The 14,764-nt window shown below is 41.2% G+C and overlaps 2 protein-coding genes across 4 annotated transcripts in view; one reads left to right on the top strand and one right to left on the bottom strand.

Moving 5' to 3' along the window:
* Positions 1-14,764, top strand: part of MID1 (midline 1) — a 591,209-nt gene that overhangs the window by 29,163 nt on the left and 547,282 nt on the right. The window lies entirely within an intron of this gene.
* Positions 5,571-6,567, bottom strand: LOC112812640 (large ribosomal subunit protein uL18-like). The gene has a single exon (XM_073902115.1). The coding sequence runs from the start codon at positions 6,501-6,503 to the stop codon at positions 5,766-5,768; it is 738 nt and encodes a 245-aa protein (XP_073758216.1). The 5' UTR covers positions 6,504-6,567; the 3' UTR covers positions 5,571-5,765.

Raw genomic sequence — 14,764 nt, forward strand, 5'->3', positions numbered from 1 at the left:
GTGTGTGTGTGTGTGTGTGTGTGTGTGTGTGTGTGTGTGTGTGTCGGGGGGGAGGGGGCTTCTTAGAGGAAGTGGCATCGAAAGTCCCACCACTCCTTACCCTCCAGAATGAGGGCAGGTGACTCCTACCCCTAGCCCCTGGCCTACTGAGGGGAGCCTCTATGGGACCAAGCTGAGACATGTAGGGTCTGTTCCTTGCATCTGAGGAGCCCAGAGGGCTGGTGCCTGACTCATCTGATGAGGCCTGAGTGGCCTATGATCAGAGGGAGGGGGCTTTATCTGGAAGGAAACTGCCCTCCCTCCAGAGTTGCATGGATTCAGGAGACCATATGTGGAGTTTGTGATGGGAATATTGGTCCGTGGTTGTTCTAGCAGGGATCTTGTAGCAGGGTGTTGCAAGTTGGTTTCTCCTGGAAGCATATCATGAGAAAGAGTTCGGTGTGCACATGTCTAAAAGGGGTCAACACCTGGCAGGGGAGAAGAAGGAAATCAGATTGGGTAGAGGGAAAAGTTGGGCTGTAATGCAGGCCAAGTCAGCCTTGGCCATCTCCATGGATAGCTCTGGCATAAAATGGCCCATCATAATGATCCCACATGGGGCCAAATAGCACGGATGTTATACCTTTACTTTGATCAACTATCACTGGGTGTAGGCCACCCTGAGAAGGATGTGACCTTGACTTTGACAGCCCTCTGCCGCTCGCTTGCCTCCGGCGGAAGGCTGGCTCTCCACCTGCAGCCCTCCCATCGGCTAGGGCAACCAGCCCTTCCTGGAAGGGGGACCTGGACAATACATCTCAATGTCCATCGCATGAGCCAGTGTACCTCAGCATTAAGGGGCAAGTGTGTGTATTGTTAGTGGCAGAAGCCAAGAGGGGACTGGGAACAGTGAGTCAGAGGAAAGGCCTAGGATAGTTAAGCCTTGGGAGAAAAAGACACCAGTGTTGAAGTTTCTGTGGTTTATTTTGTTGCTTAGAGATGGGTGCTTGATTCTCCTTTGAGAACGATTGCTCTTCAGTTGTGGGGAAGAAAAATGACCAAAGCAGACCTTTTGGTTTTGCCAAAGAGAAGCTATAACTCTAAGCTCTCCGCATAATTCTTCACTGTTGGCCAGAGTTGTACCCTTCCGGGAGGGGGGAGCGCAGGCCTGTGATGAAGGATAAACTACTGTTTCCTCTCTCTCGGTCCCAGGAGAGTTTGGGGGTGGGGGAGACAATGGTCAAAACCCCTCCCAGGGTGACTGGGTAGTGGGAGGCGGGCTTTACTCTGCAACAATGGGGGTGGGGCTCAGCGTCCCTGGGGTTGGGGGGGCAGAGCTCTGGGAAGAGTTCCCGAGGCCTGCTGGGGGAAGCTGTGAGGCAGGAAGCACTGAAGTCCCGGAGCCACAGGGCATGAGGGGGAGCTGAAGGAATAGTCTGGTCTTTGGAGAATCTGCATATCAGAGATACGGGGGTGGAGAACATACCATGGCCCGAGGTGGGGATTTGCCACCATTACCGGGACATGAAAGGCAAGCGCCACCACGAGGGAGGAGCACTTGGCTCATCTGAACATGAGCGCTGGACTCTCTAAATGCCATCTTATCCAACCTCTGCTTAGGTGTCTGTGGTTCTGCTTTTGTATTGTTGGATGGGGCCACTTACTAGAAAACCCTTTCCAGTGAAAATTAAATTCAGGTTTCCTTACCTGTCTCTTCCTAGCTGTCTCTTTATTCTCCTCCCTTCTGCACTTTTCAGTTCGGCACTGCTTTGATCAAGAGGCAGGGTGTAGAGTAGAAGCACTGCTTTGGAGTCATGGAAACTCCGTTTCAACATTGACTACTTCTTGCTGGCTGCGGATGGTGGCACACATTACTTCACTTCCCCCACACCGAGTCTGTACAGCTATTACTTACCAGCCTGGCGGCGGTTACTCTGTTTGCTGCTCACATTGTCACACGTTTGACTAGCAGGGGCCTCTTTAAGCTGCTTCCAGTGTCCTTTTGAAATGGCCTTATCTTTGAGATCTTCCCTGCTTTCTGGCACTACGTGAAGTCTCAGGCGCCTTTGTCTTGTGTCTTCTCTGCTGCTGAACGAGATCTGGAATTGGCCATTTTCCCAAGAAGCTCTTTATCTTTCAGTGGGGATTGGAATTGGAGGCCAAAACCTAGGGCGTGGCCATTTATTTCTCCTGGTCATTTTAGTTAGCATTATGCGACTAGGAAAACAGAATGGGTGTTTTCATGTATTAATCAGAAGAACATCGGTGATTTATTGGTAAATGATAAAAGCAAATTGTGGAGTAATATAATACTATTTTGAAAAGAAGTTAAAAGGAAATAGGCACATATTACAATGAGTCAAAGAAAGTTGTAGAAAGATATGTAGAAACTGCTAACAAAATTGTGGGATTTGGGAAGAGTTAGGATTATTTTTATTTATAGAGCTTAGTATTATATGATTTCCTACAATGATTATGTATTACCTTATTTTGTATTCTGAGATCTAGTAAAATAATTTAAATCGCACACACACACAAATATGGAGGGATGAATTCGGACCTACATTAAAAAAAAACTTCATTCCATTTTATTTTGTCTACGGTAAGCTCTATGTGTTGCTACAAATGATCTCTGGGGCTCTATCACGATGGAACCCATAACAGACCTTCATTCTTAGATTTATGTAAGTCACAACAGCATTGGAGAGACTTATTTCAAGTATGTGTTACTCTTTGGCAAAAAGACACCACATTGTATTCCAATGATAGTTACTGTTTCAGTCACATAAGAAGATGTTATTTATACATATTTTTGTATCTCCCCGTTCAGTAAAAATCGGTTTTGTTGGATTCTTAAGTCCTCTCCTCTTTTCCCGTGCCTGGTTCAGGGACATCTCAGTTTCACTTCTGACCTCTGTGAAATACCAAAAGGAGGGGTCAGTAGCTAATTCAGGACCTATGAGTTGGTGATCCAATGTAGCCACTTTAGGTAACTCAACTAAAATGGTCCCTGCCACTCCCCTTGGATCTCATTCGGGCTCCTGGACAGTGGTGGCGGGAGTATGATTTATGCTCAAGGTGAAGGTTACTGCTCCTCCTCCTCTTTCTCTGTAGTTTGTCCTGTGATAAAAAAAAAAAAAGAAAAAAGAAAGCTCTTGTGGCTAATATTTTGGAAAAGGTATTTTGTCTGATATAGTTTGTTCTATTTATCCGCAGTGAACATTTAATTGGTATTTTAATATAGTTCCCCTTATGATGGTTCTGACAACTTCTTTTGGTCGGAGACAGCATAGCGTAGTGAAAACTGCACAGGCTGCGCTATTAGGTCTGGGTTTGAATGCAGCCTTGGTCAAGTTAGGCAACACTTCAGGAACTCGGCTTTCTCAGCTCTGAAATGGAGATGAAAACATTGTCTCAGGAACTGGAATGCCTATTTAATAAATGATAGTTATTAATATATTGAAGTAAAAATTTTATAGCTCTGCATTTCTAAAGAGTGAGCCAATGAATGGATGCAATGAACACCTGCAGAAATGAGGAGGAGATGAGAAACTGTGCGAAGGAAGTCAAGACGTGGGTTAGAGGGTATTATGCTAAGTGAAAGAAGTCAGGCAGAGAGAGACAAATGCCATAGGATTTCAGTCATATTTAAGAAGCAAGACAAGCAAAGGAGAGAGAGAGAGAGAGAGAGAGAGAGAGAACCAAACAATAGAATCTGAACTACAGAGAACAAAGTGATGGTCACAGGTTGGGAGGTGAGTAGGGGGATGGGGGAACTAGGTAATGGGGATGAAGGAGTGCCCTTGTCGTGATGAGCACCAGGTGATGGATGGAAGCATTGAATCACTATATTTTACACCTGAAACTAATATAACGCTGTATGTTGACTAACAAATTAAAATAAAAACTAAGAAAAAAAGAATACTCCCTGTAATACACTGAATTCTTGTAGCCTAGTATTACAGAGAATATGTCAGTATTTAAGTGAGTCCTCAAATTTATCATAGAACTGCACTGTGTATCAGGAACTATTTCTAACTATGGTTCATACTTTTACCAAAACAGAATGGATTTTCCTCGAGAAGATTCAGAGCAAACATATCCTTCCCCAAATTAATCACATTTCCTTCAATCCAGTTAAACTAATTGTTGCCAATTCATAGGAAATTTGGTTTGAAGAAAACATAATTTTCGGATATCATTCATTGGAACGCCACAAAAGTAGAACATAGATTAATAGAGAAACAGTTTCCAAACCGATGTCTGGGATTTTGTTTGGAATTATCCTCAAAACCCCAATTCTGGAGCTTAACTGGTAATATCGAATGACTTTCCATGCCAATTACTCCGATCCCCTCCTTGTCCCTCCTTTCTGCCAAATAATTTTTCCCTCTAACTATGGTATTAATTCGTTCAACTGAACCCCCATGAATACGAAGCAGACTGAAAAACTCACCCGGTGTCAGAGGTGGAAATATCAGCTCATATTTTTGATTGTGTTATAATGAGATCTAGACTATACACTATAGTCCATTCGTGTTGTGTCCTTTTGGAAGGTCTTATATGCCACTGACACATGCAGCCAATTGTGCCTTCCTGGAGTTGGAAATGTTACATATTTCAAGAAGCAGTTCTTTGTGCTAGTATTTGAAACGCAAGCTCCTTTGTATGCTGTTCTACCCCACCCCATTACTGGTATGAAGCTATATATTTCAAAAATGTCTTGCTTATGAATACCAGGCAGAGAAAGCACCCACGTAAGCATTTAGAAAGGAGAGAAGCAGACTAAACTGGATGAAGAGAAGCATAAATGAATTTTGGAAACCTCGTTTGTTTTTCCAGAAGAGATTCCCTGGTTCCTTTGCCACTCCCCTCCTCCCAATCCTTATGGAGCCATTTTAGAGCCAAAAAAAAAAAAAAAAAAAAGAGAGGAAAGAAAAAAAGAAAAAAAGAAAAGAAAAGGGAAAAAAAAGGGAGAAAAAGGAAAGAAACATGGGAGAAAAATGACGTTTCAACTTTCATACTATTGTATTCCTTTCCTATCTTTGTGTTTTTCCTTTCATGTTGAACAAATAATTCATTTCTCTTGTCTTTTGCCTAATTTCCTTATGAATTTGCATTTTTAGCACTTGGCCACTGGGGAAACATTTATAAAAGAATTTAACCTATTACTGATGTTCAGATTTTGCCTGTCGCTATAACCAGTGTCTGCCAGTTTCCTGCTGGGCGTGCCTTCCCTTTCCCGGCTCCACACAGGCAAATCCTTGGTAGCTTTCTTGCCTGTCCTGAAGACTTTTGCACTTCTAGGATTTTTACCACTCTTATTACTGATCTGGGGACCATTCACAATTTTGTTGCCCATCACTCATATTTTAGTCCTTAAGAATATTCTACAATAAGTCATACTTTTAATCCTATAGCCTGTCTCTTGGCAAGTGGATTCATTTCATTTTATTTTATTATTTTTACTATTTTACTATTTATTTTTTAAATGAAATTAATTAACTTTATTTTCTAGATTTTATAATTTTTTAAAAATTTTATTATTTTATTTTACTTCTTAAATTTTTAAATTTTTTTTTGCTGCTTGATGAATAAGTTTATTATTGTCTTTATCTGAAAAATCTTCATAGAAAACTGTGGTTTGGTTTATTAGCTCTCAGCAGCCCGCGCCTGAGCTTCTTCGGAGCTACCCGATCTTTCTTTTGGGCAAGAGACATTTGGGGACGGTTCCACCTCTTCTTTTTAACTTCTTTCTTAGGTTTCTTCTCATAAACCGGATTCTCTCATATAGCAGCATGAGCTTTCTTATACATCTCCTCCATCATGTCTGGAGTTACGTTGTTCTTTATGTATTGAGAGAATTGTTTCTTGTAAGCATCTTCGTCTTCTTCCATTAGGTAACCCATATAATCTGCAACATTCTCACCCATGATGTGCTTTCGATCTACTTCTGCATTGAATTCCTTGCTTTCCGAATCATAACCAGGGAATCGTTTGGTACTGTGAGGGATAGACAAGCCTCCATCCACTGTTCCCTTGAGGGCCCCAAAAACTTTATTTCCAGTAGTAGTTCTGGGAAGCCCTGCATCCAAATAGCAGGTGAAGGCACCAGGTCCACCATCAGTGCTTTCCACATTGTATTCATCTCCAGTCACTTCCACTTGGCCTTCATGGATCTCGTCCCTGCCAAACCTATTGAGCCTGCGGGCCCGCAGCAGGCCGGTACAATATGCTGCAGCATAATTTGTCAGGCCAACCTTCACACCATACTTTGGGAGTTCATGAGCATAAGCCGCACAAACTATCATATCTCCTATGCGGGCATAAGCAATCTGACAAATGATTTCTCTGTTGGTTACACGAACTATCATCCTGTATTTAGGTGTGTTGTACTTATTTTTACTTTGAATTACCAAGTGTTTCCGGGCATAATAATCAGTTTTACCCTCTCGTCGTCTTCTAAATTTCACTTGGTATCTCTTGAAGTAAGCCTTATTCTTGACAACCTTAACAAACCCCATCTTGCGGAACAGAGACCGGCATCCGCGGCTCGCCCCAGACCAGCAGGCCCAGCAGCGCTCCGCTGGGGGGGGGAAAGGCCTCAGCCCGTGCGCAGGCGCAGTATTAAAATTTTTTTATGCTTCATTTTAAATCATATTTTGAGCAGGATTACAGGCAAATTAGCCAGGTTTGCCATAGGTGTAATTCCTCAGAAAAGAGAAACTGTTGGATTCAAAGTATAATTAATTGTTCGCATGAATTTATCAAGGACTAAAATTACCTATTTCGTTTTGTGCACCTTCAGTGATTTTCATCTAGCTGTGTTTATATTGTCTATTGCTAAATTTATACAAATATCAAAACATCAAACGAAACAAAGAGAAAAATCAAAGAGAAGAAGTTCCGTTCCTCTCCCAGCCTTCTCTTTAGTCATGTAGGCTTTGCCTGTTCTGTTACTAAAGGGCAGGTGAAATCAAGGCAGTAATCTTCAGCTCCCTTTATAAAAAAGGAGGGGACTCCTAGTTCCTCTGAGAAGGGAGGGTGACTCTCTGAAAGGGAGCACCTGCTCTCCAGATCTGTATAAATGTTTAAAATGTGACAGTTACTTTTGCCTTAGGATTTTGGATCATTTCTTTTTCAGTTTGGTAGTAGAATAAAAGAATCACTTGGAATATCCATCTTCTCATTGTTGTGGACTTTTCTGTCCTCTTCAGCATGTCCATCAGTTCTCTTTAACACATTAAATAGAGGAGAAATGTATCTGGAAAAAGTTTAGTTGGGATAGACCTTGTATCGAGCACCAAAATGAAATTAGGGGATTGTGATTATCATGTTTATTTAAGCTACTCCCAGCTCCTAATAACACACACATATACTCAATCGGAGTAAGATTTGACTGCCCACAAACAGCAGAAGTTTGAATAAAATATTTAGAACCTAAGTGGATGTTAAGATCACATTGTTTTCCTTCCTGATTATATGCTGTTATGCCTGATTTAGGATTATTTCATTTCCTAGCGTTAGAAAGCCAATTCAAACTAGATAAAGAAAAAAATAGAATATACTGATTTATGTAACTAAGAGAAAAGAATTAGTTCCAACTTCAGGCATGGTAGGATCCAGGAACTCAAATGATGTCATTAGGAGATATATATGTGTGTGTCTTTCTTTTTGCCTATCTAATCTTTTTTCATTTTTAATGGACTTGGGGCTTTTAATATTTTTTATTGTGATAAAATATGTATAACAAAATATGCCATTTTAACCATTTTAAATGCATAATTCAGTGGCATTCACTATGTTAATAGTGTTGTGCAGCCGACACCACTATTTGTTTCCAAGTCTCCATCACCCTAAACAGAATCTCTGTAACCAATCATTAAGCAGTAACTCCCCATTCCCCTCTCCCCGCACCCCCTGGAAACCTCTAATCTACTTTCTGTCTTTATCAACTTGCCTATTCTAGATATTTCATGTAAGTGGAATCATACAATATTTGTCCTTTGGTTTCTGGCTTATTTCAATTAGCGTCACATTTTCAAGGTTCTTCCATGTCATAGCAGGTGTCAGTACTTTATTTCTGCTTACGGCTTAATAATATTCCATCATAGGGATAGACCACATTTTGTTTATCCATTCATCTGTTGATGGACATTTGGATTGTTTCCATGTTTTGGCTGTTGGCGAATACTGCTGCAACAAACATTGCTGTATAAAATCTCTTTTCGAGTCCCTGCTTTCAGTTCTTCTGGAACATACCTAAGAGTGGAGTTTCTGTCTGATCTTGATTCCTCCTTCCTCTCTGCGATTTCATCCTCAGGTAGACAAAGGCAGTTTGTTCCTTACTCCTTAAGTTCCTGAAAGATGGGAGAGATTTTTCTCTCCCATTGCCTATATTAACACCCGAAGAGCAATTCTGATTGTCCATATTCTGATCTCTACCTCTGGATGGGTCACTAGATCTAGGAAGACACTTCTTTATGACTGCATGACTAACAACCCAGTGGTTTGGAGGGCAGTTCTCTATAGAAAAGGGAGGCTCAGCTTCTAGATATTTCTAGATGCCAGTGGGCAGAGATAAGAGATGTCCACTGCAGTCCCATTCCTGGTGTAGGCAGAAAACTCATCTTTGCTGTTTATCAGGGACCCTTGGATGAGAGAAATAATTTAAGAATGACACAGCTGGAGTTTTGACAAGAATGAGGGAAAACCAACTGTCAGGGCTGCTGATTGGAATACCAATGCTGTTACCTCTTGGGAGAACACTTCAATGATATCTAGCATTCCTGAAAATGTGCAGACTATTATGACCCAGCAGCTCTGCCTCCATGTAGTCCCAGGAAAACCTCTTCCACCATAGCCTCTGGAAACAGGGACAAGACTCTAATCTTTGTGGCATTGTTTGTAATTGTGAAAAATGGAAAACCCCTGAATGTTCATCGGCTGGCTAAAAGATAAATTGTGGTATATTTATAGAATGGAATGTGATGCCACATTAAAAAATGATCTAGATCTATAGGTATCAGAATAGATAGGCTCAAAAGTATAACACTGAATGAAAAAAAATGAGTTGTGGTATCATAAGTGCTGATTTGATAGCATTTATTCACATATCAGAAAACATGCAAGACCATGTTCAGCATTTTTGAATCCACATTTGGGATATATGTCTATAAAATAAAAGTATAAAACCATATACTGGAAGGGTTCCCAACAAATTAAATAGTTATAGGCAAATGGGAAAGGGGAAAAAAATCAAAGGGATTTCAGTATTTTCTATATTGCTCCTTTTTTTTTCCATTTTAAATAAAAGATTTACTTATTTAATTAATCTCTGTGCTCAATGTGGGGCTCGAACTCACGACCCCAAGATCAAGAGTCACATGCTCCACCAACTGAGCCAGCCAGGCGCCCCCCCCCTTTTTTTTTATTATTTTAAAGTTAGCTCAGTTCAAATGACTAAATGTGATCAATCATTAATTTAGTCTGGTTGGTATTGTTTTTTCTTCACTGTTCTATGTTTTTTCAAGCTTTTCACAATTAAAAAAAGTAGCACATTGTTAGAGTTCAAATGGAAATCCAATTTTTTTCCTTTAAGCTTAAAATTTTGGGGTATGTGTGCAGATAGATGAAAAAGGTAGATAGATGGATGGATAGATAGATAGCATATTGCAATTCTTTTATGTGGTGTTTTTTCCAAGTAATCATAAGAAGAGGCTCTTGCCAGAACCTCCCTGCTGTGTTATACTACTTCTCGCCATTTTGTGTCATTTATGTGTTAGAGTAATTTTGTCCTTAATCTGGCCTGTGCCCCAGTATTCCCCTAACTAGCAAAATGCCCAGTGTGTTTCCCATTAACCTCAAAATTCCTACTCGGATTTAGTCTTCGAGCCTGAAGTGCCTCCTATCATTTTAGCAAACAATCAGACTGCTCCCCGAATGTTAAAAGCTGGCAAAAATCAACTACCCAAATCAGTATTCCTAAGAGAAGAAAGTCCTGGGAGGTGAAGATAGATTTCAGAAACCCTATTCATACCATGAGGGAAAAGTCATTAAATAATTGTGCTTGAGGCAGTTGGTGACAGCTGTGTCTCTTTCGGTTTTGCAAAAACGCTAACAAAAAGATTTGCAACATCTTGCTTGATTCTGAAGTGGTTAAAATTTTATAATAGGAACCTTAATGGCAAGAAAAAGAATCGCAGCAAGAGCATTGCTCACTGAGCACTGACATCACCACGCGGGAATGAGGATTGTCTTACACAATGGAATGCGCTCTATCCCTCCTCCGAGAGGGAATTTGGCTTGGTATGCAAATTAAAATATTGTTTTGAAAAATCTGTTGCATCAAATGACAGAAACGGTTTTTTTCTAATCCGGCTCTTCGGTGCATTACTGGCAAAGTAGTTGACAGCAGGCTCATGTAGCCGGTTCGTCTGGGCCACACTCTTGGATTTTGTAATGGAGCCCAATCAAGTGGAATTGTCCTTTGGCGAAGATGCAAAAGAGCCCTAAATTCTTGCGGTCTCTGTTTAAATAGTTTTATTGGGCATAAAAGAAAGGAAGGATCATTTACTTGAAATGCTTGCAAACCCTTAAAAGCATTTCGAATGTGAGTGTTATTTTGTTCTCCCTTTGTTGGGAAGTTGGCAGGTGAGATAGGGGGACGCTGGCTTGTTTTGGTAGGTGGCCTTCCTCTTCTCCTTTCAAGTTTCCTCGAAGGGGTCTCTCCCCAAATGAAGTCTTCCAGTCTCAAGTTCTGCAACCTGGAAATAATTTGAAACGATTCAAAAATGTTACACAGTTCACGGCTCTGCTCTGCAATGTCATTTGACTGGGGTTGAGCCTGAGTTCACAGGTGGGGATTCAGGGAGTGACCGAGGCCATCACTCATGCTCACTCACTGCTCCTGCATCACTCCGGAGCGGTGGTTCCCCGACAGCGGTCCTGAACAGCATCGTGGGCGTCACCTGGGAGCTTTTTAGAACTGGTGATTCTTAGAGTCCACCCTAGTCCTACTGGGGGCAGGACCCAGCAATCTGATTTAACCAGCCCTCCAGGTGATTTGGATGCACACGCAAGTGTGAGAACCACTGCCCCAGGGAACTCTGTCTACCCGCGTGTAGAGAAGCCCAACTCTGAGCCCTCTTTACTCTTCCTTCTCCTGCCGTGGCTGAAGTCCGTATAACAAATCTGTCATCCAATAGTTTGTGGTGGAATAATTTTAAATTGATTGTCATCATATGCAAGGGACTTTTGGTATTACTTTTGGAATTTGGTGTTACTTTTGGAATTGGCAGGGACATGTTTTTCCATGAGGAGGTAAATGTAGTCGTCCTTCGTTGTAAAGAGGGGAACGGTAGTCTGGGACTAGTGCCCTTATAAAGGAGGCGCTTCCTCTGTCCTTCCACCATGGGAGGTTATAGCCTCCGAGGAGTACCTATCTGTATCCCTTTTTTCTTCAAGAGATAAACTTGAAATTAATAATGAAAAAGTCTTTCCCTGAGATTATATCTCCTCTAATGACTTCTATCACTTGTTCCTTGGTACAGGACTGTTTTCAGAAACCAATTTGGCATCTTAGACTCCCCACTGAGCAGGGAGCCTGATGCGAGACTCAATCCCAGAACCCCGGGATCAGGACCTGTGCCGAAGGCAGATGCTTAACCGACTGAGCCACCCAGGCGCCCCCATACGCTATCTCATTTAGTGTTTCAAACAATTATGAGAATAGATCACTTTGCCCAACTTACAGATAAACAAACTGAATCTTTAATTACTCATTGTAGCCGTTCCTTGGCTGCCCAGTGGTGATTTCTTTTTAATCTTTTGTTAAGAGAGGAACTCAGAATTACTGTGGGTATCAGGTACAGTTATATGCTCAGGGAAGGAGGTCTCAGTCTCAAGATATGAAATATGATTGGGCTTAAGTTGAACATGTTATTCTACCTCCTTTCCAGTAATTGATTTGAGGGTGGTCATGTGACCTGGTTCTGACCAATTGAATGGAAGAGGAAATTTGTGGGGGAATGCTGTGAAAACCTATCCTCCCTGATAAAGTAGAGATCTGTACAAACAAAAGACCTCATTCCTTCTTACACTGGACTGCTGTCTTGAAAGGACATGATGCTTTGTTGGAGCTGCAGCAGCCATCTTGCAACCATGAGGAAAAGGCCAAGGGAGAGCTGTAAGGGCTGTCCTGCCTGGCACTGTTCTGCTTCTGGATTTCTGGTTGTGTGAGTTAACAAGTCTCTCTTGTTTAAGCCACTTTTTGCTAGACATCCTGTTGCTTGCTATTAAAAGTATATATTCTGAGAACATACATGTTTATCAGGTACCAGAATAGGGACTAAAACCCAAGTTTGATGGTAAACACCCTCCTGGTTTGTTCTCTCTCCTGCCCACCTGCCTTCCTGCCTTTTCTTTTAACAAAAGTAAACTTCGTCTACCATCAGCCTACAGAATTTGAAGTCATGGGAAATGACCAACAAAGATGAGAAGGTCTTTGGAAACATTCTATTAAGTACAGTATATTCTAGACCAGATTGTGACAGGGAATGCTTCATCAGTATTTTTCAGGTAACCTGATACATTTTAGGCATGTATGTGATAAACACATTCTTCTTGTAAAAATCCAGATATTACACGAAGCCAAAATTGCCCAAGATTTATTCAATCCTGTTTTCCTTTCCAGAAGTAATCATCCATTGCCTTTTAGTCAGATATCTCCCTAGATTATTTTCTATGCATTTATATATTTACATGCTCAGGTCAGGATGAATTTTAGAAGACAAACAGTGTTATACAGCCTATATTGTTCCATGATTTTTTTTTTTTAAAGTTCACAGTATGTCTTGTAGATTCTTCCACATCAGTTGATTAGGTATATTTTATTCTGATTATATGTAACCCAGTGTTCTATAGTAGGAGCAAGGTAAGATTTTATCTGCTTATCCCTTTGGCTAAAATAATACCTGGCACATAATAGGCATTTAATAAATATTTGTTAAACAAATGAAGTCCCTTAGGGTGTTCATAAATTTTCCTTGTTTCAAACAATGTTCCTACTTAAATTTTAGAGTCAGTTCGTCTCTTTGCCCAAAATTAATCCGGTTGGGACTTTGATTGGAATTTTTGGCAAGAATTGACATTTTTTTGTAATATTTAGCTTTTTCCATGCATTTTTTTACATAAGTATTTCTGCAAGACAGATACCTTTGAGAGAAATTGATGATTCAAATGGGATATGAATTTTTAAGATTTAATAGTTACTGCCAAAATTATTTTCAATAGAGCTTCTACAATTGTCTGTACTACACCAATGGTATAGGATGGTGGCAGTCATGGTGATGATGGTGGTAATGGTGGTGGTGGTGGGGATGGGGTACTGATGAGGGTGATGGTGACTGGGAGGGTGGTGGGGATGGTGCTTATACTCTATCGCAAAGAAACCCAGGGCTTTTCAGTCATAGTTCAGCTTAGCTGTGATTATCCTCAGACACCTGATCACCTTTAAATTTTATCGCTCCTCAGGGGCGCCTGGGTGGCTCAGTCGGTTGAGCGTCTGCCTTTGGCTCTGGTCATGATCCCGGGGTCCTGGGATCGAGCCCTACATCGGGCTCCCTGCTCAGTGGGGAGTCAGCTTGTCCCTCTCCCTCGCCCCTCCCCCTCTGCCCCCACTCATGCTCTCTCTCTCTCTCTCTCTCTCTCTCTCTCTCAAATAAATAAATAAAATCTTTAAAAAAGTAAAATAAGGGGCGCCTGGGTGGCTCAGTTGGTTAAGCATCTGCCTTCAGCTCAGGTCATGATCCCAGGGTCGTGGGATCGAGCCCTGCGTCGGGCTCCCTGCTCAGCAGGAAACCTGCTTCTCTCTCTCCCACTCCCCCTGCTTGTGTTCCCTCTCTCGCTGTCTCTCTGTCAAATAAATAAATAAAATATTTTTTAAAAATTAAAAATAAAAAAATAAAATAAATTTTATCGCTCCTCACTTCAAGTCTGGAGGGAAGTACCGATTCTTCAGCTAAACCCATGTTCAGAAAATTAGGCTTGCCCGAGAGTATACATTTTATAATTGCTACCAAAATATTGGGCCAGTCCTAGGTGAATGCTCATATTGCCAAGTTGAGCGGTGCTGAATTGTTTTTTAGGAAGAGGAACTCCCAGAGACTTGAACAGCTGTCATAAAGTGTCCTAGGATGGCAAAGGAAGACTTCTAGCAGGAAAGGCAAGCAGTGAAAATTAAATAGTTGACTGTTGGTTCATGCTTATGTAGCTGTCCTGCTGAGTACCCGGACTCTCGGCTGAACTGCTCAGTGTCCCTGTTCCCTAATAAATAACCAGATTCTGTATAGAGGCGGATCCCTGGACCTTAAATGGAACACATAGCTGACTGCTTCCATTTAGACTTTATTTTCACATTTTTCAGCTGCCTATGCAAAACCTAGTACTCCTAACCTTCATTTCACTGTGACTGGCTCATCTTAAACTCGTAAAACTACAGGCAGATTAAAGACTGCTTTTGCCACCATGTTGTATGTATGTGTCTGTTTTAGTTGTGTGTGTTTCTTTGACAAAGTATTTGTGTGCCCAAGGATTAATGCCACTAATCCAATTAGCAATAAGCCAGATCACTTGCTCTAACTCTTGAATATCATACCACATTCAGTATTGGTATTTCTTGTTTTACATATGAAGTTTCATTTTGCATGATAAGTTAAATGCTTAAATAAAATGGTTGGAGAAATGAATATTCTGAATTACTGAGATTCACTGACTCCAGGAAGTT

Source organism: Callorhinus ursinus, unplaced genomic scaffold (genome assembly GCF_003265705.2).
Source record: "Callorhinus ursinus isolate GAN/ISIS: 27379988/994484 unplaced genomic scaffold, GSC_fseal_2.0 scaffold16, whole genome shotgun sequence".
Classification (NCBI taxonomy): Eukaryota; Metazoa; Chordata; class Mammalia; order Carnivora; family Otariidae; genus Callorhinus; species Callorhinus ursinus.

Bases quoted from the DNA above. Each gene is read 5' to 3' on its own strand.
- LOC112812640 (XM_073902115.1), bottom strand. From the start codon at position 6,503: ATGGGGTTTGTTAAGGTTGTCAAGAATAAGGCTTACTTCAAGAGATAC.